The sequence below is a fragment of the Anomaloglossus baeobatrachus genome, chromosome 6 (genome assembly GCF_048569485.1).
Source record: "Anomaloglossus baeobatrachus isolate aAnoBae1 chromosome 6, aAnoBae1.hap1, whole genome shotgun sequence".
In the NCBI taxonomy this organism is placed as follows: Eukaryota; Metazoa; Chordata; class Amphibia; order Anura; family Aromobatidae; genus Anomaloglossus; species Anomaloglossus baeobatrachus.
The window spans coordinates 481,027,548-481,049,758 of NC_134358.1; the positions used below are offsets into that span (position 1 = coordinate 481,027,548).

Here is a 22,211-nt window from a genome sequence, read left to right on the forward strand (position 1 = left end):
TATTTTTGTGTATGCATAAACTTTTTGTACCAATAAAATTTATTTATATTTCATTCTATCCACTGGTTGATCCCGTTTGTAGAGCAATTCTTTGTCCTCAATTTTGGCATATTTCTCTGTTGCTGGTGGAGATCCCAGTAGGGAAAAGTGCCCCCTACTCCTTGAAATTTGCAAAAAAAAATTTTTCTATACACCATTTTGATAACTGTTTTTGAACATTTTCTGTTGTCCGAGCATAAGACGTTGATGACCTCTCCTGAGAATAGGTCCTCGCCATCATATCTGTGTAGTCTGACACCCAGCACCACCACTAGTCGGCTGTTATCAGCTACATTGGCAGACGGATGGAGATGGTGACCTGTACAGTTGTCGTTCACTGTGTAGTAGCCTGGGCTGAGATGTTCGTGTCCGGAGAGCGTCAGGCCGTGTCGCGTGATGCCGATTCGAGACTCGCACGAGTGATACGCACGCAAGCGGAACTCCGGCCTAAGCCACACATTCTGCTCACTGTTATGTTTAAAATGGGCTCAGTCTACCCTTTCATGTGCCCTCATGAAGACCTCTTTAGGGCATTGTCCACATGGTCTCCAGAACAGCATGTGGGCTGGTGGTGTTGTGATGAAAAACTGCTTATGGTACACCTTTTTTTAAAAAAAAAAAAATAAAAAAGTACCAATAATTCAACATCCAAATCAGTGTAATGGGGAACTGTTCCTGTGCCTGGAATGAAGACAAAAGGGGTCCATCTTTTGTACATTACGCCACCATAATTACAGTAGCCTCAGTGTGATGGCCTCTTCATGGAGCGGCCCATGTGGTCTCCAGACCAATCTCCGGCTACCATTGCATTAAAGACAAAAGCATGAGTGATTGCTGCAAAAAAAAAAATCAGACCACCATTGCCATGTTGCTTTGCATCATGATAGCCTTTGAGAGCGGTGGCAATGGCATGAGGTCAACGAAGAGGCTTTCATGAGGGAACGTCACACTGGTCCTGCTCCCGGAATTATGTTGTGAAGGGGCATTATGTATGGCAGCCGGACTCCACCAGTCTGCATTCCCGGTTCACGAATGTCTCACCATTACATTGTTTTAGTTGTGGAACCAAAGGTGCGGACATTTTTAAACACAACTCCAGGCCATATGTTGCTCGTGCTGCTGTGAGCAGCCTGCGTGGCCTAACTTGTGTTACCATGGCCTGCAGCATCTCCAGACTTGTCTTCCATTACATATCTGGAATATCATTGGTCAGCAATTGCAAGTAGAGCTGCTGGCAGCGGATATTGATGATTTGCGCATTCAGTGTGGTAGAACTTTCCTCGGACAGCCATTTATACCCTCATTAATAGCAACCAAGGTGTGTGAGCCCGGGTTCTTCTCTGTACTAAATAGGTCAAGATGTTTTTTGAATTTTTTTCTTTTTTCATCATTTGCATATCATGTCTGTGCATCCTGTGATGTACATATTTTCCCGACTTTTCTTGCACTAACAGCGCCCTTTTCTAATCCTAATTTTGTTCTTGTGAGCAAACATATGGGGATGTGGTAATACTGACACTGCTTAAAGGATAGTCCTGGTTTATAATATTGTTGGCCTATCTTTAGGGGAGGTCCTCATTATCGGATCGATGGGGGTCTGACACCGAGCGGTCTCACCGATTTTGCGTTACTGGCTCCGGTGGGGACAGGTTGTAGGCATTGGGTGAAGCTGGACTAGCACAGCTCAGCAGATCTGCAGAACTCGGCAGCCGCTCATTGAACAGAGCTGTGCAATAATTGTAGATTTCATCTGTATGAACCATAAATCATGAATTGGAATATTATCCAAGATCCATAACTCCCAAGATGCACTCTACGTGCTAATATAATGTTGTTATAGCCAGTTTCTCTGAAGGAGCCTAGGATAAAAACAAAAGAGCAAATACCCTGCAGTAAGTCAATAGAAGCAGTACATGTAAATAGCATGGTGTGCTTGCCTGACTCTAAAGCTGGTGTCACACACAGCGACAACGACAACGACGTCGCTGCTACGTCACCATTTTCTGTGACGTTGCAGCGACGTCCCGTCGCTGTCGCTGTGTGTGACATCCAGCAACGACCTGGCCCCTGCTGTGAGGTCGCCGGTCGTTGCTGAATGTCCAGCTTCATTTTTTGGTCGTCACTCTCCCGCTGTGACACACACATCGCTGTGTGTGACAGCGAGAGAGCGACGAAATGAAGCGAGCAGGAGCCGGCACTGGCAGCTGCGGTAAGCTGTAACCAGCGTAAACATCGGGTAACCAAGGGAAGACCTTTCCCTGGTTACCCGATGTTTACGCTGGTTACCAGCCTCCGCCGCCCTTGCTGCCAGTGCCGGCTCCTGCACTGTGACATGTGGCTGCAGTATGCATCGGGTAATTAACCCGATGTATACTGTAGCAAGGAGAGCAAGGAGCCAGCGCTAAGCAGTGCGCGCGGCTCCCTGCTCTCTGAACTGTGACATGTAGCTGCAGCACACATCGGGTTAATTAACCCGATGTGTGCTGCAGGAGAGCAAGGAGCCAGCGCTAAGCGCGGCTCCCTGCTCTCTGAACTGTGACATGTAGCTGCAGCACACATCGGGTTAATTAACCCGATGTGTGCTGCAGGAGAGCAAGGAGCCAGCGCTAAGCGCGGCTCCCTGCTCTCTGAACATGTAGCACAGCGACCTTATGATCGCTGCTTCTGCTGTGTTTGACAGCTAAGCAGCGATCATAACAGCGACTTACAAGGTCGCTGTTACGTCACCGAAAATGGTGACGTAACAGCGACGTCGTTGTCGCTGTCGTTTAGTGTGAACCCAGCTTAATTTAGATCAAAAGAGTGTAAAAACAATCACTTCACGACAAGGTGTACCCGGTGAGGATGATTCTACCTGTGGTAGTTCACCACACTACGTGCCCAGAGTCCTCAAAATAGAAGGAGGAAAGCAGGATCCAGACGTAACAGCTTACACACCAGTCTGTGGAAAGCTAGTTACAAAAGATGCATAGCCGAAAAAGGGGGAGCCATGCTCCTATGTGTACTAGTATCTAAGAAGAGGCAATTTGAATATGTAATTTCCCAGAGGAGCATTGCATGGCGTACAAGTCTCCTTACACAGGCATGTCACTCTCCACGAGGAGAGATGTTACTCTTTAGACCCCAGCCTCTCATACAACCAAACCAGATCTCTCACCCCACCTCCCAGAAACACTGTCTGTAGAGATTCTGGTTTGGCTTTTATCTTAAATGGAACCTGTGACGTGGAAAAATGTTATGGACCTGCAGATATGGGGTTAATAGCATTCTGAACCTGCCCGGCGCCTGCACCTTAAACCCCGCTGCTGGGAGTAAATGAACTTTAATCCTCCCAGCAGCATTTGGGTGTCAGTCACGGGGGCGGCGCCAATGCTCGTTCAGTCACTGCTCTTGTATGGAGAGTGACGGCTGTAACCCCCCCACACACACACACACTGACTGGCAGCTGGTTCTAATGCTGAGTGACTGTTAGTCAGTGCGGGAGGGGGGGGTTATATTTGCCGCTCTCCATACACTGAGCAGTTACTGAACCTGCGCTGGCTCCACCCCATGACTGAAATCTGAACATTGCCAGGGGGATTAAAGTCCATTTCCTCCCGACGACCGGATTTAATGTGCAGGTGCCGGGCAGGTTCAGAATTCTATTAATCTGCAGATTAACTCCATATCTGCAGGTTCATAGCATTTTCCACATGACAGGTTCTCTTTAAGTCATATGGTAAGGGTCGATATTAACTTTTAGGATTGCAACTTCCAGTAGGTGGCGCTAGAGTTCAAGTCCTCCTTCTGAAGAGGCAATTTGCAGTTTTCAGCCTTTAAACCAGCAAAACAGTATAGCTATGTTCACACACTGTCTTTTTGTAGTTTTTTTTTATGTAAATTAAAAGTTGCTTTTTATAGCACCAACAAAAACTGATATTTCAGAAATCTCATGAACTTTCTTGCTTTTTTTTTTTCCTGACTAAATTGAAAAACTGCAGCGTTTTTAAAATCTACAGCATGTTCATTCTTTCGGCATTTTTGCAGCATTTCTTTTCAACCATTGAAAGCAGAAAAGAAAAGCTGCAAAAATGCAACTTCGTGGAAGACTCTTTTTAGTTAGTAAAACTAATTTTATTAAACACGTACTTTAGACAAAGCACACATGTAATCCGCACCTGAAAAACTGCAAAATAAAAATAAAAAAAGTGTAAAACACTTTTGAACGTCTTTACTGCCAAGGGAGGAGGTTTTGGTTACAGAAAAAAAAATGCAGCAAAAAATACTGCATGTGAACATAGCCTGAGAGTTTAAACATGCCATGCCAGTCAACTCTTTTTTTTTTTTTTTTTTTTTTTTTTTTTTTGGTGATGTCTTTAAAGGGAATATTCACTACTTTGGCGACCCCCCCTTCTTGTTCGCCCCCGTAAAAATAAATAGGCCCATATTCGCCTCCGGTGCGGCCGCGGTTCCAGCGATGTCTGAAGCCGTGTTTCTGGAGCCCACGTGACATTGGTATGATAGACTTGCGCTCAATTAGTGTCCAGCGTTATTCTCCTTGTCTTTGGACATTTGAGCAGGATGTAAGTGCAGCGCTGACTTCCTGCTGAAATGTCTGAAGGCGGGGTGAAGGAAGCTGTCGCTGATTGGTCGGGGATCCACGTATCAAAACAATATCATACTGGCCCTGGGAAAGTGACTTCAGACGACGCAGGAAATGCAGCCGCATTAGAGGGAGTATAGGCTTATAAATTTTTATGGCAAACAAAGGGAATGAGAAGGAGTTGGCCAAGTAGTGAACATCCCCTTTATCAGATAACTTAAATTGTGAAATTGCAATTCTGGAAAGCTGTTGCATTTATTCTTCTCCCGGAATTCCCCCCCATTTTAGCCACATTCCCTTGGAGGACATTATTTTGTTAACAGAGGTGAGAGCATGAATAACTAATCTTTGTTCAAACACCAGATTGCTGTGTCATGGCTGGAAGCGTGTGAGTGCAGCGCTGCAGTGTATCCCATGACAGATATGCCACACCGTTGTGCCGAGTTCACTACTAGTTCCTTTCCAATAGTCAAAATTTAATGGAGTTTTAAAATGATATTTTCTGGTTTTATGAAATGCCGCCTATAAGTCCGCGGTGCCAGCTATGGTTTTATTTTGCGGAGTAGAAGACGCCCGGTGTTCAGCCAAACGGTGCCCCCGAGAGAGAGTGCTGGCAATACAGTGTATGATTAAACATCCCGCCGAAAAAGTCCTACCAAATCAAAGCCATACTGAGCTACAAGGCTATGTGCGCACTATGACGTTTTTGAACGTCTCAAAAACGCTGCGTTTTTGGCCGCAAAAAACGCACCTGCGGCCAAAATGCAGTGGTAAAAACGCATACGTTTTTAGGCTACTTTCACACTTGCGTTGAACGGCATCCGCAGCATTGCGTTGTGTGACGGATGCAACGAATCGTACAAAACAACAGAATCTTTATTTATTGTTTTTCTTTTTTCGTTTTACCAGCGGCAGACTATTGTGAACGATCAGCTGATCGCTCACAGCAGCCGGTCGATCAGCTGATCGTTTGGCCGCCGAGAATGTGTGAGGGGGGCGGATTGCGAGGACTGAGTGCGGGGTTTGTGGAGCCGAGCGGGACCATGGCACTGAGGACGTCCGTGCAGCGAGGAATGCAAGGCTGGGGACGTGTGTGTGTGTGTGTGTGTGTGTGTGTGTGTGTGTGTGTGTGTGTGTGTGTGTGCGCGTACATGTGGAGTGAAGTGCAGGAGGGGGGGGAGCCGAGCGGGGAAGTGTCAGGCTCCCTGCACCCGTAGCCAGGGTAAATATTGGGTCACTAGGGAAAGCGCATTATTTAGTAACCCGATGTTTACCCTGGTTACGAGTGCAGGGAGCCAGAGAGAGCATGCGCAGCGAAATCCGTAGGATTTCGCTGCTCAAAAAACGTTAATGTCAAAATAATGACGCTGCGTCGTGCAGCGGATGCAACGCAAGACTATCCGTTGCTATCCGTAGCTAATAGAAGTCTGAGGAATATAACGGTTTCCTGCAACGGTTACCGTAATTCCTTAAGGCTGCGGAAGCCGTCCAACTCAAGTGTGAATGTAGCCTTAACCGCGTTTCGGTGCATTTTTGGCTGTGTTTTTCCAATGCATTGCATGGGTGAAAAACGCAGGAAAGAATTGACATGTCCATTTTTTATTCATTTTATTTTTTTTAGCTCAAAAACGCAGCTAAAAAAAAGTTGTGTGCGGACAGCAAAAATGAAAAGTCATAGACTTTGCTGGGGAAGCCAAGTCATGCAGTTTTGAGCACAAAAACGCACCAAAAATGCCGTGAAAAACGCTCAGTGCGAACATAGCCTTAGGGTCTTATCAATTTATCGACTCTGGCCCTAATTCACACTCACATTTCATAATTGGTAATTCGTGTTAAAGCTCTTGTCCAAATATTGGAACAAAAATTAAAATAGATAATGTTAATTGCCCCTTTATTCTCCTGCCGAACTGTTGCAGATGTTTCTGTTGTTGTTTGCCTTAGTGGCCACGTGTTGTAGCATTGGCATCACTGTTCGGCACTGAGCCATGATGCCAGGAGGTACAGCATGTGACCAGTGATTGACTTTGGCGGTCATCTGTTGGCAGCTGAAGGGATGACATTTAGAGCCTTTTTTGTGGGGTGAGGCGGGAGGGGCGGTGAGAAATACAACTCCTTTGTTGTACTCCTTTTTTAGACCTTCACCGCATTGAGAAAACCAAACATTCTGTAGTTATTAGTCCCTGGGTATCTGAAACATGCCCACTGTGCTGATATTTTAACTTGCAGTTTACAGTTTTGTGTTTTGTACTTTATGATTCTAATTTGTTTTTGTTTTTTTCCGTAGAGTGAAACAAACAGCTCCTGATGGGGTTAAGTCCAACCCCTCGAAGAGGCACCGAGACCGCCTGAACACGGAGCTGGACAGATTAGCCAGCCTTCTGCCCTTCCCACAGGAAATCATATCTAAACTTGACAAGCTGTCAGTGCTGCGGCTCAGCGTCAGCTATCTCAGGGCCAAGGGCTTTTTTGAAGGTAAGATACGATTGTGATTTCCTTTTATTGACCGGGATATTGTATGTATTTTCTGCCCTTGTTGTGGACTTTGGGCCCATTATCGTAGGTGGTGATGATGTCGAGTCACCGTTTCCGGTGCAGGCTTTATTTTTAGCTTAGTTATAATATGTATGTGAGATCTCAAGCTTAACAAAAAGTTAGATGTGTTCTGGACTGTTTACAATTTTAGGCCATTAACATGCTACTTATTAAGGGTGCTCGCAGATGGTCTGCATGCAAGGATGATTGATTATTAAGGGATTTTCTTTTCGAGATTGTACTTGACTTGGTGATTGTGTTATTTAATCCAGTGTGGTAATGGCTGGCACGTGCCAGGCCAGAAGCCCTGAACAACATGTGTGTCCAAGAACGTGTATATACAGTCTTTTAAATCATTGCTTTGCATTAAACAAAAGAAAATTGTCATACTACTAATGTTGTTTGTTTCGATGGTCCCTTGAGTGCACCCGGTGATTTCTGCGGGTCCATCCTCTCTAACCCCTTACAGTCAGAGGTTCTCGCCAGGAGAAACTCCTGTGTGGTTGATGGAGACACATTACGGCTAGAGATGAGCAAACCCGAGATTCAGTTTTCGAACCGAACACCAACTTAAAAAAAAAAACAGGGTTCGGATTTGAACCTTAGCTCGCATGAGCATCGCTGTGCTCGGGTACACTCTGTGCTCAGCCCAGTGCGAGACGCTTGCAGTGCTTGAATGCCGCACACTGGGGGTAACAACTGCATGATCACATATGTGTGTAACAAACAAAATTGAAAATGACCGCCCACCCTTCCCCGAAAGTGATCTGCTTAAGGTTGGCTGTATGTGGGCAGAGACTCAAACTGCCAATCAGTGATTCCGAACCTCCTCGGGTCAAGTTCGGACATGTGGAGGTTTGGTTCGTTTGCTGCCAGCGAATCGAACTTCCAAAGTTATTTACGGCCACGTCACCCATGTGAGTGACTGTCTGACCCAGTAACCAATGCTTGGTTTCATTTTTCCAAGCAAGAACCACACTTTGTAGTGGCACTCCACTTTATGTTGTTGTATATTTTGCACTTTTATGTGCTGGACCACCCCTTTAAAATATATTTTCTCTTAGTTCCTCCATAACAGTGGGTTGCCTCACCATGCTAATTGGGGGACAGAAAACAGAGGTTATATAGCCCCTCCCCTTCCTCCATCCTCAGTGGGGGGTTTTGTCCCTAGGGGCAGGAAGAGGTTTCCTGGGGTGCTGTGTCCGGCAAACACTCTCTTACTATTTACCTTTCTGCAGCTGGGCAGCCAATGGTCGGTCGCTCTGCCTTCCCCCTCCCCTCCTCATGTATGCTGCTCCCATTCCTCCTGCAGTTGGATCCCGTACCATTTTTCTGCTCCCTGCGGGCAGTGCTGCATGGTTTCGGACTAGCGTCCTCCCGTAGCACCTAAGCCCGCATCACTGTGGATGAGACGAATTTCCTAGAGAAACATCTAAACATCCCAGGAGAACTGAAGGATAGACTCACATTAGATGAGGACATAGCCAAATGTTAGACGGAGATTCCGAAAGTAGATATCCAGATGGCTTAAGGTAGCAAATAAAACTATGTTGCAGTTTGAAAAATCCTCTCTCTCAGCTCAAGGACCCGCTGGATTGAAAGATGGATAGCCTGTTGAGGAAGTCTTGGGAGACATCTGCAACTTCTCTGAAAGTGAATGTTTCCACGTTTATAACAAGAGACCTGTTACGTTGGTTGCAGAAACTGGGAGATCATATCAGTCGTGGCTCCTCTAGAAAAGACCTGCTGGTCTTATTGCCTCTCCTTCAAAAGGTGACCAGATTCCTAGCAGATGCTTCAGCAGAATCTGTGAGCAAAGCGGCAAGAACTTCAGTCTTAAATACCACAAGGAGAAGATTTGGAGCTGAGATATTGTATCCAAGTCTAAACTTTGCTTTATCCCATTCGGGGGGGGGGGGGAATGTGTTTGGTGCAGCTCTAAATGATATGTTTGAGAAAGCTTCGGAATAAGATGTCTCTACGTGTACCGAAAATCTTCAAGAGAAGACCATTTAATCTGTAACAGGCCCAGACCCTGCAGTACAGAGGAGAAGGCAAGTCAGGTCACTGGAGTTACCCTGAAGGGTGAAAGGGAAAAATATTTTTCAGAATCAACTTCAATAAAGACAATGACCAAACAAGTAGGAAGCAAAATTTCAAGTTTTCTTCCACATTGGTAGAATATACCCTCTGATAAATTCCAGACTCATCTGATCCAGGTGGGGTCAAAAATTGAGTTTTCATTGAATCCAAATGAGAAGCCTCCTCAAATACTTATTTTAGGCTAGTTTCACACCTGCGTTGGACGGGATCCGTAGCATTGCGTTGTGTGACGCATGCAACGGATGCGTTGCATATAGTGGCACAACGCAATGCTACGGATCGTACAAAATATCGCAATCCGCCTGGTGATCAGCTGATCACTCAGAGTAGCCGGCCGCCGGGTGATCAGCTGATCACTCCCCGTAGCCGGCCGCCGGGTGATCAGCTGATCACTCAGAGTAGCCGGCCGTTGGGTGATCGCCGACAATGTGTGTTGGGGCCGGGGGCGGTGTGCGAAGTAGGTGGAGCCGAGCGGGGCCATGGTGAGGACGTCAGTGCCGCGGGGACTGCATCGCTGGGGGATAGGTGAGTGTTTGTGTGTGTGCGCGCGATTGTGTGTGCGCGCGATTGTGTGTGTGTGTGTGTGTGTACATACGGAGTGCGGGAGGGGGCGGAGCCGAGCGGCGAAGTGTCGGGCTCCCGACACACGTAACCAGGGTTCCTTGGTTACCCGATGTGTACCCTGGCTACAGGTGGAGGGAGCCAGAGAGAGCATGCGCAGTGGAATCCAGAGGATTCCGCTGCTCAAAAAAACGTTACATGCTGCGTTCCTTCCGCCCGACGCAGCGTCAAAATAACGACTCTGCGTCGTCCAGCAGATGCAACGCAGACACTTGCGTTACAGTGCGTTGTCCATACAAGACTATGGAGAATAGCGCAGTGCGTTAACGGACTGCGCTATTCTCCATAGTGACGCACTCCGCTGAACGCAAGTGTGAAACTAGCCTTAAAGGATATGATACTTGTGAAAAATTCAAGAATACTTAGACATAAGTCACAAGATATACTTCTGCAGGCCATTCCTATCTCTATATTCGAAAATCAAGGAATATTATATTTATCTGAAATGATCTTTGACTATAAGAAACATTCCTTTACCTTTTAAAGACCTTATACAAAAATTTAACATCTCCAGCTCAGTTTTTTTTTTTTTTTTTTGTTTTTTTTTTCCATTTTCTAGAAATTCGGAAATATAAAAATTTTAGATTTCCACTAGCACTTCCTAAGGAAATTTTTTATCTCATTAATAATGTCCCTAATTTATATTTGGGACGCAAACAAACTCTATACAACTTTTAATTGAGGAGATCATATTTTCAAAGAAAGCACGTTTTGAATTGGAAGAAAGATTTAAAAAAAAACTATTTGGGTGAAAGCTTTCAATATAACCTAATCCTCGACTTCTTGTGCTTTACTACATGAAGCATATTTGTTTGTTACTGATACTAGGTGGTACTGTACACCTGATAAACTGCACAATCAGATTTCAGTTGGGGAATGTGGTCCTCATGGTCCTCTTCTCCACGTTTTTCTTGGAGTGTCCTATAATACAACCTCTTTGGTCTGAAATTTCCAAGCTCATATTTAAAATTTCTAAATTTCAATTTGATTTTGTGACGGGGTGTACATCAGAGCAAAGAGAGACAACAGGCCGAGGATGATCCAACAGGTTTACTAACAGGAATACAGGAACAGCACACGACAAGTCCAAATAAAACAGATTCGGGGGCACCTCCCGATAATCCAAAGTGCCAGATCACAACGTAATAGTCCTTTTCAGAGTCCCAGAAATCCCACACAATCCACTGGACGGCGAGGTCTGTCCGCAGAATCAGATCTCGCTCCCTTCCGCTTCAAAAACTCAACTCCCAACTGCATTTAGAAACAGGAGTGAATTGTTTGAGCTCGTGGGCCCGCCCCTCAAGGGTAGGGGTCTATGCAATGGTTGGGCCCACTAGAAGATTCTAGAAGGTTGGCTCCGAGATGTCTACAGGTTTGTGTAGTTGGCGTTATCCACTGCTTACGAAACAATGAGAAGTTCCCCTGGCTGTGTGGACAAGAGATAATTGCATTATGGCCCAGAGACACAGGAGATGGGGGGAAGGTATGGTTACTTACATCCCAAGACATTTCAAAGTGTTCAGTAAGTACAACCAAAGGAAAGTGACATCACATCCTGACATAGTATTACAGCAAATACAGTGAGAAGGTAAAATACATCATGACAATTCCTTCCCCTCCCAACTTGTGTACGTACTAGGGACCTCTACAGGTCGCTGGTTAAGTACACGCAGGCATGGCTGACAGGACTCAAGGCTCCTCTTGCCTGGACAGTCCATCTGCATTTTGGTGTTGGCTGCCCCTTCTATATTGTATGGTAAAGTTATAGGGCTGCAGAGCCAGGCTCCATCGCAGTAAGCGTCCATTGTCCCCAGAGACTCTGTTCAGCCAGGTGAGGGGATTGTGATCAGTAACCACAGTGAATTCCCGTCCATACAGATACGGCCGTAGTTTCTTAAGGGCCCACACTACAGCCAGACATTCCTTCTCAACAGTTGCATAGGCCACTTCTCGGTCCAGCAGTTTCCGGCTGAGATAGGCGATGGGGTGCTCGTCCCCAGCTGCATTCACCTGGCTGAGGACAGCTCCCAGTCCATAAGCAGAGGCATCCGTTTGCACAATGAATCTCCTCTTGTAGTCTGGAGCAGCCAGGACAGGATCGCAGATCAAAGCATCCTTCAGCCGGTTAAAAGCCTCATCACAGGCTGGAGTCCAGATCACCAGCCGGGGCATTGTTTTCTTGGTCAGGTCGGTAAGAGGCTTGGCCACAGTACTGAAATGAGAAACAAATTTTCGGTAATAACTGGCAGTGCCCAGAAAAGCCATAACTTGTTTCTTAGTTTGGGGTACAGGCCAGTCTCTAATAGCCTGGATTTTGGCAGGCTCAGGTCGGAGCTTCCCTCCTCCCACTCTATGTCCTAGGTACTGGACTTCCCCCATCCCCAATTGGCATTTATCGGGTCGAATAGTTAGGCCGGCTGCAAGAATCAGGTCCAAAATAATGGCTACTTGATTCAGATGTTCCTCCCATGTGTGGCTGAAGACGGCGATATCATCCAAGTAGGCACAAGCAAAGTCATCACATCCCCGGAGGATCTGATCCACCATTCTCTGGAAGGTGGCCGGGGCATTTTTCATTCCAAAAGGCATGCTTAGAAATTCATACAGACCAAAGGGGGTTATAAAAGCGGACCGTTCTCTCCCTTCGTCCGTTAGAGGGATCTGCCAGTATCCCTTACTGAGATCCAAGGTAGTGACATATCGGGACCCAGCCAGTCGGTCTAGAAGTTCGTCAATACGAGGCATTGGGTAAGGATCGCTGACGGTATGGTCGTTTAGTCGCCGATAGTCCACACAAAATCGAGTACTCCCATCCTTCTTGGGTACTAACACCACAGGGGAGGCCCAAGGGCTATGGGAGGCCTGGATTACCCCAAGCTGTAACATCTCCTCCAGTTCGTGCTGCATGGTGTTTCGAACTGATTCAGGTACCCGGTAAGGAGCCAGTTGTATGGGACGGATGCCCTGAGTGTCCACATGATGTTGGGTGACGGTGGTTCGACCTGGTTGGGATGAGAAAGCAGCCCGTCTCTGTTGAAGCACTTCCAGCATCTGGATTTTCTGTAAGGAGTCCAGGTAATCTCCCAGGGGAACCTGTTCCACAGTGGATGGGGCTCTCGCTGCTTCCACGAGATCAGGTAGAGAGTCCTCATCCTCTTGACCATCTTCTGAAGCCAACCGACAGCTTGCTATCATTGGAATGTTCTGGTCATGGTACTCCTTAATCATATTCACATGGACAGTCTTTTGCCTTAGCCCCTGATCATCTAAAGCAAGAAGGTAATTGGTATCATTCAGTTTTCTGAGAACCCGGAAGGGACCCTCCCATGTGGTCTGCAGTTTATTCTGCCGATGGGGAACAATCATTAAGACTTGTTGTCCTTCTACAAACTCCCGATAGCGTGCGTTACGGTCATACCATGTCTTCTGTCTGGTTTGAGCCATACGCAAATGACTCTGTGCAAAACTAGCAAGTTGGGCCAAGGTTTCTCGCAGCTTTAGGACATAAGGGACAACAGGGGTTCCTGTATCTTCAACTTGCCCCTCCCAGTATTCCTTGAGCAGGGTTAAGGGTCCTCGGACCTTTCTTCCATAGAGTAGTTCAAAGGGGGAGAACCCAGTGGACTCCTGGGGAACTTCCCAATAGGCAAACAAGAGATGGGGTAGGTACTTCTCCCAGTCTGAATCTCGGTCCGTGAAGGCCCTCAGCATATTCTTCAGAGTGCCGTTGAATCGTTCACAAAGTCCATTTGTTTGGGGATGATACGGGGTCGTTCGGATCGCTCGTACTCCACAGGTGCGCCACAGACACTGGACCAACTCTGACATAAACTGGGAGCCTTGGTCCGACAAGATCTCACTGGGGAATCCTACACTGGTAAAAATAATAACCAAGGCCTCGGCCACCTTGGCTGCAGAGATACTTGACAAGGCCACGGCTTCTGGATATCGGGTGGCGTAGTCCACAACAGTGAGAATGTACTGCTTTCCAGATTTACTTGGTTTAGCCAGAGGTCCAATGATATCAACAGCTACTCTTTGAAAGGGTTCTTCTATTATAGGGAGCGGTTGCAGGGGTGCCTTTGGGTGATCTCCGGGTCGCCCTCTACGCTGACATATGTCACAAGTTCGGCAGAAATGCGCCACTGCTTGGGAAATCCCCGGCCAATAAAAAGTTTGAGTCAATCGTCTCTCGGTGCGGGTTTTGCCTTGATGGCCAGCCGTAGGAATGTCATGAGCCAGGTGTAATAGGGGAATTCTGTACTTCTGAGGAACAATCAGCTGTTTGCTATAAGTCCAGGGCTTATCTAGGGAGTCGGCATTGGCAACCCGATACAGAAGTCCATTTTCTCTGATAATTCTTTCTCCGTTTTCCCCTAGCTGCCCTATTTCAGCCCGAGTTCTAAAACTAGCAAGGGTGGGGTCAGTCTCTACTTCTTGTCTAAACTGAACTTTATCCCAAGTAACATTCATATTATCCCCACAAGAAGAATCACTCACCGGCTGTAATGGCAGTTCTGGTGGCCTCAGTTCCATGGATGGGTTGTACACGTCCACATGGGCTGCTCTCTTGGCTTGACTTCTGGTTACCGCACCGACAAAGTGGCAATGAAGATTCCCCACATCATTTCCTAGAAGAACGTCTGCAGGGAGGCCGCTCATCACACCGACCACACATTGTTTTGCCCCAAAGCCATAATCCAGGGTCACACTCGCTCTTGGAATATATCTCTGGGTACCTCCTGCCAGTTCAATGGCAATTCCTGGTCCCTTTTGAATTGCTTGTGGTTGAATTACTCGGGGATCGGCTATGGTGAGGAAAGCCCCAGTGTCACGGAAGCCAACAACTTTTTGGCCATCCAGCACGACCTCCTGTAGATGTTTGTCCTGAAGATCAGAAGAACAGGTGGCTGGAGCTCGCACCCCATAGACTCCGGGTAGGGGAGCCAGGATATCTGAGTCACTTGGCAAGTCATCAGGCACAGAATCCAGCTCTTCTCCTGGTGAAGGTGTCTGTAGGTAATGAACAGGCAAAGGCGGTCTGTAGCTGTTCTGTCTACGAACACCTGGACATTGGAATTGCATGTGCCCAGGCTGCCCACATCCATAACATCTGCACTCTGGGATTCTTCCTCCGCGTCGTATTCCCAAAGGTGGAGCATGAGTAATGCGAGGCACAGTCACACGAAGGTCCCCATGAGTTGACGGTCTAGGGTGATGGTGAACATTGGGGCCAGAAGGACCAGGGGCCACCAGCGTTGGGGGGTTGGTGTTTTTTTTCTCACTGGGTAGTAGTTTTTTCCACTGAGGCTTGATGGTGAGAGCCTCATCAGCTAGAGCTGCAGCTTCCTCCACAGTGGCTGGTCTCCTTTCACGCACCCATTCCCGGATCTCAGCGGGGCACTTGAAGTAAAACTGCTCTTTTAGGAGGACCTGGAGGACGGTCTCCAAGGTTAAGGCCTCCTCTGCCTCCAACCAACGATGCCACAGATGTTTGAGTTTGTGGGCATATATCTTGAAGGACACTTCCTCATCACATGCTAGAGTACGGAACTGAGTCCTGTAAGTGTCTGGCGTTACAGCATAATGTTCTAGAATAGTCTGTTTAATATCCGCATACTCACAGTTCCACCGAGGGTCCATAGCTCTATAGGCTGCAGCAGCTCCACCCTCTAAGAGCCCAACCAGATGCCGGACGCGCTCCCTTTCTGGGACTTCCATTAATCGACACTGATGCTCAAAGTCCTGGAAGAAGCCCTCAATGTCACCAGCAGCCTCATTAAACTGCTTGAAGTCTTTGCGGGACACTCTGGGAAGTTCCCTCATGATGGGTGCTGGGGTTACAGTCTGTCTGGAACCTCTCGCGGCTTCCACAGCGAGCTGCTTATCCAGCAATGCCATCTCCTCCATCCTGCGCTCCTTCTCTTCAGCTCCACGCATGGCCTCCCTCTTATCTTCTATGGTGGCCTCATCTCCAAGCAGTGCCATCTTTTCCTTGTACCACACAACCCATTGACTTTTTTGGGTATTCACCTCCGGCTCCCGTCTTTGCTCCCCTTGCTGTGGAAATTGTTCCTCGGTGCCATCTTGCAGGCAAGCGTGTTCCAATGCCTCAATTAGTTGCTCCTTAGAGAGTCCTTTGTAGCCGACACCTAATTCACGGGCCTTTGTTTGTAGACTCGCCACAGTCCAGTTCCTGTATCCTGAGGTTCTGGTTTCAGACGTCGATTGGCTGTTGTCCTCCATTTCTTCTGCTCTGATCCCGCCGCTGCCACCAGTTTGTGACGGGGTGTACATCAGAGCAAAGAGAGACAACAGGCCGAGGATGATCCAACAGGTTTACTAACAGGAATACAGGAACAGCACACGACAAGTCCAAATAAAACAGATTCGGGGGCACCTCCCGATAATCCAAAGTGCCAGATCACAACGTAATAGTCCTTTTCAGAGTCCCAGAAATCCCACACAATCCACTGGACGGCGAGGTCTGTCCGCAGAATCAGATCTCGCTCCCTTCCTCTTCAAAAACTCAACTCCCAACTGCATTTAGAAACAGGAGTGAATTGTTTGAGCTCGTGGGCCCGCCCCTCAAGGGTAGGGGTCTATGCAATGGTTGGGCCCACTAGAAGATTCTAGAAGGTTGGCTCCGAGATGTCTACAGGTTTGTGTAGTTGGCGTTATCCACTGCTTACGAAACAATGAGAAGTTCCCCTGGCTGTGTGGACAAGAGATAATTGCATTATGGCCCAGAGACACAGGAGATGGGGGGAAGGTATGGTTACTTACATCCCAAGACATTTCAAAGTGTTCAGTAAGTACAACCAAAGGAAAGTGACATCACATCCTGACATAGTATTACAGCAAATACAGTGAGAAGGTAAAATACATCATGACAGATTTAAACTCTCATTTTGTTCTATTTCTTGGTATTCATGATATTCCCCTTCAATTTAGAGATATTATTATTTATATTACTAAATTATTGATTGCTTTTAGATGGAAATCGATATACCTAAAATAGCAGACATGGTAGAAGGGATATCCATAGGGTGTTTAAATTCTCGATTTTGAGAGCGAATGTATTTTTATTATTATTATTATTATTATTATTATTATTTTTATTTATTTATAGAGCACCATTGATTCCATGGTGCTGTACATGAGAAGAGGGTTACATACAGAATACATATACAAGTTACAATAGACAGACTAGTACAGAGGGCAGAGGACCCTGCCCTTGCGGGCTTACATTCTTACATTTATAAAGTATACCAAGAGATGGCAGTTATGGAATAATGTTTTTCCTCCTTCTCCTTAGTGGATTTTTACATATAGGGTGTCTAATACATAAACTCAAGTTTTCAACAGTCATCATCTTCGAAAGACTATAAAATTAAAGGACTTTTCAGTACTCCGAACTGATGTAACGGATGGAAAGCACTATAGATATTTCTTATTATAATAGGGGTTATTTGCTTCTAGTTTTTTAATTACCGTACTTTTTGTTTTATAAGACGCACCGCAAATTTAGAGGAAAATAAAAGGGGAAAAAAATATATGGGGGTCGTCTTACAATCTGGTGGTATCTTACCGCCGGGAGGTGCGGCAGTGGTGGTGGAGTAGGTGGATGCTGTGGGCGGTGCTGCAGGAGTTCCAGATGCTCGCTTCAGGCACTGTGCATCATGCCTTGTCTCAACGATTTTTTTTAATTATGGCTCCCTCTGTTCCACGTCTCAGAGATAATCTCCAGTTGACACTTCACTTCAGATTTTAAAATCATTGGGTTGTTAGTAAATCAAGAAAAATCAGACTTTTACTCCTTCCACCAAGGAGGTCTTCAAAAAGAGCCAAAATATATGCTCTAAAGAACCATAAGACTGTCTCTCTAAGATTCGCAATATCAGTCCTAGCGACCATGACCTCATGCATTCAGGCAGTTCCTTGGGCTCAGGCCCATACAAGAGTCCTTCAACACTTTATCCATTAAAGCTGGGACAGCTCTCTGGTTCACTCAGCAAAAGGATCCACTTACTTTGTCACTTGGCTGGTGGCTCAGCCCAGAAAATCTGGCGACATGAACATCTGGGATTCAACATCCCCTATCATGAATAACAACAGATACCAGCAAGAGAGGTTGTGGAGCAGTTATTATCCCTCAGGTCGCCTTCCAAGGGATCTGGTCATAAGACACAGACAGACAGTCTTCAAACTTCAGAGAGTTAAGAGCTGTAGAAGAAGCCCTTAAATTATTAAAATCTTTACTCTGAGGTACCCATGTCAGGATCTTTTCAGACAAGAAGACTGCAGTGGATAATCTAAAATCTCAAGGGAGCACAACATACGGGAACGTATAGCACGTCTCGGCAAGGATCTTTGGTTGGGTGGAACATTACGTCCTATCTTTCTTGGCCCTTCATCTAAAAGGTTCTGACAATATTCAAGCATACTTTCTAAGCAGAACATTCATCTGGGAGAATGGACCTGGAATGCTGAAATCTTCAAGATGCTAACCAAACAAATGAGGTAATACAGAAAGATATATTTTTTTTTTGTGAATCCTCCAAACATGAAAATATATCTATATTTCTCTCTGAACGCAAACTATTCCTTGGTGAATGTAGACTCATTCGCCCACTCTTGGAAGTTCAGGGTGGCCTATGTGTTTCCTCCAATTCCCTTACTACCAAGGACATTAAAAAAAAATCAAACCAGAAAAAGTCAAAACCATTCTGATAGCACCTCTGTGGCCAAAAAAGAGCTGTTTTGAAGCTTTGTCTTGAAGGTGGGGTATTTTAACTTTCCTCCAGACCATGAACTTTTTCATCAAAGTGCGATATATCAACTGGCCACTGTCTGTACCTGGTTGCTTTCTGAAGCATCATACCTACTTTGTAGAAAATAAATAACAAATGCCATCTATGGTAAAATATGGAAAAGTTTCTCTTTTTGGTGTGGGTCCACTCCACTTGATCCATTTTGTCCAGACCTAGCCAGGATATCAGACTTTTTTTCAAGATGGTTTGACACACAGGTTAAAAGCTTGTATCTTTTCAAGGTCCATGTTTAAGCCTTAAGTTCATCTTTCAACCAAACCGTGGCATATTACTGATGACTAAAAAGATTTGACAGCAACTTCTAGAATGCACCCAAGAAGATCTAATGCAGTTTCATCTTGATACCTGAATGGGGTATTAAAGGTCTGACTAGGCTACCTTTCAAACCTATATCCCAAATTCAGATGGACAAATGGACAAAGTATCCTGAAAAGTGGTTTTCTTGGTAGCCATCACAACAGCAATGCGAGGTGGTGAGATCCAAGCCCTTTCTGAGAATCCTGGAAGGTAGGCTGATATACCGCCTAGACCCATCTTTCCTGCCCAAAGTAGCAACAGATTTACATATGTCCCAAGAAATAATCCACTTTTCCTTTTGCCAAGACCCAACAGGTAGCATAGAAGAGGAATTTCATTCATTGGACGTCCAGAGGACTATTCTCTATCTGTAACCAACAGAGTCTTAGAGGAAGAATCTGAACCTTTTTGTCCCAGTAATATAGACTGAATAAGCGAAAGACTGCTTCAATAACCACTTTGGCAAATTGGATCAAGAAAGTGATCATTGAATCATACAGAAATCAAAATCTGTCTTCTCCAGTATCACTAAAAGCTAATTCCACAAAATCTATGTCTGTCTCCTGGGCCAAAAGGGCTACTGCATCCATTGAGCATATCTGAAGAGCTGCAACCTGGTCCTCGGTTCATACCTTTTTGCCAAGCACTGAATATTAAATTTAATGTTTATGAAAGATTTAGCCTTTGAGAGGAAAGTCCTTAAGTAAATCGTCCCTCCCTAGCATTAATCTTTGGTATTTCTCCTGTGGTGCTGTCGTGGAGGGGATTAGAGAAAATAGAATTAGACTTGCCAGTAATTCGGCTTCTAGGAACTCTCCAAGACAGCATGGGTAGTTTGCCTCTCTTCTTCTTTTTTTTTTTTTCTTTCTTCTTTTGTTGGTTTTTTTTTTTTTTTTATGATGATTTGATTCATTAGAGTTAAATAAATATTGGAAGCATTCATTTCGGGGTGGTCTGGAAGTGGAGGGGTAGGTGCCGTTTGCCTCCCCAACAGGAGAAACAGAGGATAATCTGCTGTGGTGCAGTCGTGGAGGGTTCTTAGAAAATAGAATTAGGCCTACCAGTAATTCGGTTTCTAACTATCGATTTTTACCCCTAGCCACTTTTATAATTTTTATTATTGAACACCTTACACTTTTCTCTACCTAGCTAATCCCTAAAGGTGTGTGGTGTGTGTGTGTGTGTGTGGTGTGTGTGTGTGGTGTGTGTGTGTGGTGTGTGTGTGTGGTGTGTGGTGTGGTGTGGTGTGTGGTGTGGTGTGGTTGTGTGTGTGTGGTGTGGTGTGGTGTGTGTGTGTGTGTGTGTGTGTGTTTATTTATTTGTTATTTAATTCCCATTGACGTTTTGTTTGAGAGGAGTCTCGCACGTGACCTCACCAGAGGCTGGGGCTGCACTTACTGCACACAGCGTCCATCGCTCCTCCTGGAACAGGACTTCATTAGGGGGCAGCGCTGCTGTTACTCACTAGTTTCTTGCATTGTCTCCTCCTCGGAGGATGTCCTTTTATCCTGGGCGATGTGTGGTGGACGCTGTGGACGTGGTTAGTACAACATCGGCACACTGCTTGTCTCTCCTCTGCTGTTGCTTGTCTTAAAGATGTCCACAAGGAGAGTAGTGTTAGAAGCAGTGAGTGAACCTAGTGTCACCCACTAATGACTCTTCGCTTGAGGGCTGTGGTGTAGGCTGTGGGGCAGCGTTGGTATCACTCATTGCTTCCAGCACAACTCCCCTGCCAATGTCTTTCACACAAGCATATGACAGAGGAGCAGCGTGTCGGTGCCTCACTAACCTCGGCCACAGCATCCATCACACAGGATCCAGGACGTCTTTAGAGGGTGCGGCAATGCAAAAAACTAGTGCGTAACTGCAGTGCCGCCCCTACAAGACGTCGTATTCCAGGAGGGGCGATGGACACTGTGGGGTTGACTGCAGCCCCAGCCTCCTGTGACGTCTCGTTTGAAATTCCTCTGAAGTGACAATAGAAAAAAAAATCACCTTTAGGGATTCGATTGGGAAAACTGTTGGGTAGTGAATAATTACAAAAATGGCTAGGGGGTGAGGATAGATCGTTAGAAAATACATTTTAGGAGTCAAAACACCGCTTTATGCAGTCTCTAATGGCCATGTACCGTATTTTTCGGACTATAAGACGCACCTGACCATAAGACGCACCCTGGTTTTAGAGGAGGAAAATAGGAAAATAAAATTTTAACCAAAAAATATGGTCATGACACACTGTTATGGGGCGAGGATCTGCTGCTGACACTGTTATGGGGGTAATGTCCCCAAATTCTCTACTAAGGTACCCCATTCTGATAAGGATCCTCCTGCCTTGTATATGATCCTGCTCATATACCCCCCATCCATCCTGCTCATGATATGCCCCCATCCATCCTGCTCATGATATGCCCCCATCCATCCTGCTCATGATATGCCCCCATCCATCCTGCTCATGATATGCCCCCATCCATCATGCTCAAGATATGCCCCCATCCATCCTGCTCATGAAATGCCCCCATCCATCCTGCTCATGAAATGCCCCCATCCATCCTGCTCATGATATGCCCCCATCCATCCTGCTCATGATATGCCCCCATCCATCCTGCTCATGATATGCCCCCATCCATCCTGCTCATGAAATGCCCCCATCCATCCTGCTCATGAAATGCCCCCATCCATCCTGCTCATGAAATGCCCCCATCCATCCTGCTCATGATATGCCCCCATCCATCCTGCTCATGATATGCCCCCATCCATCCTGCTCATGATATGCCCCCATCCATCCTGCTCATGAAATGCCCCCATCCATCCTGCTCATGATATGCCCCCATCCATCCTGCTCATGAAATGCCCCCATCCATCCTGCTCATGATATGCCCCCATCCATCCTGCTCATGAAATGCCCCCATCCATCCTGCTCATGAAATGCCCCCATCCATCCTGCTCATGAAATGCCCCCATCCATCCTGCTCATGAAATGCCCCCATCAATCCTGCTCATGAAATGCCTCCTATCCATCCTGCTCATGATATGCCCCCATCCATCCTGCTCATGAAATGCCCCCATCCATCCTGCTCATGAAATGCCCCCATCCATCCTGCTCATGATATGCCCCCATCCATCCTGCTCATGAAATGCCCCCATCCATCCTGCTCATGATATGCCCCCATCCATCCTGCTCATGAAATGCCCCCATCCATCCT

At 46.3% G+C, this 22,211-nt stretch overlaps 1 protein-coding gene across 2 annotated transcripts in view; it reads left to right on the forward strand.

The window, feature by feature from the left end:
• Positions 1 to 22,211, forward strand: part of AHR (aryl hydrocarbon receptor) — a 178,601-nt gene that overhangs the window by 36,434 nt on the left and 119,956 nt on the right. For both annotated transcript variants that reach the window (XM_075315371.1, XM_075315373.1), the window contains exon 2: positions 6,906 to 7,093. In XM_075315371.1, coding sequence (XP_075171486.1) covers positions 6,906 to 7,093 — 188 coding nt within the window. The remainder of the gene's footprint in view (positions 1 to 6,905; positions 7,094 to 22,211) is intronic.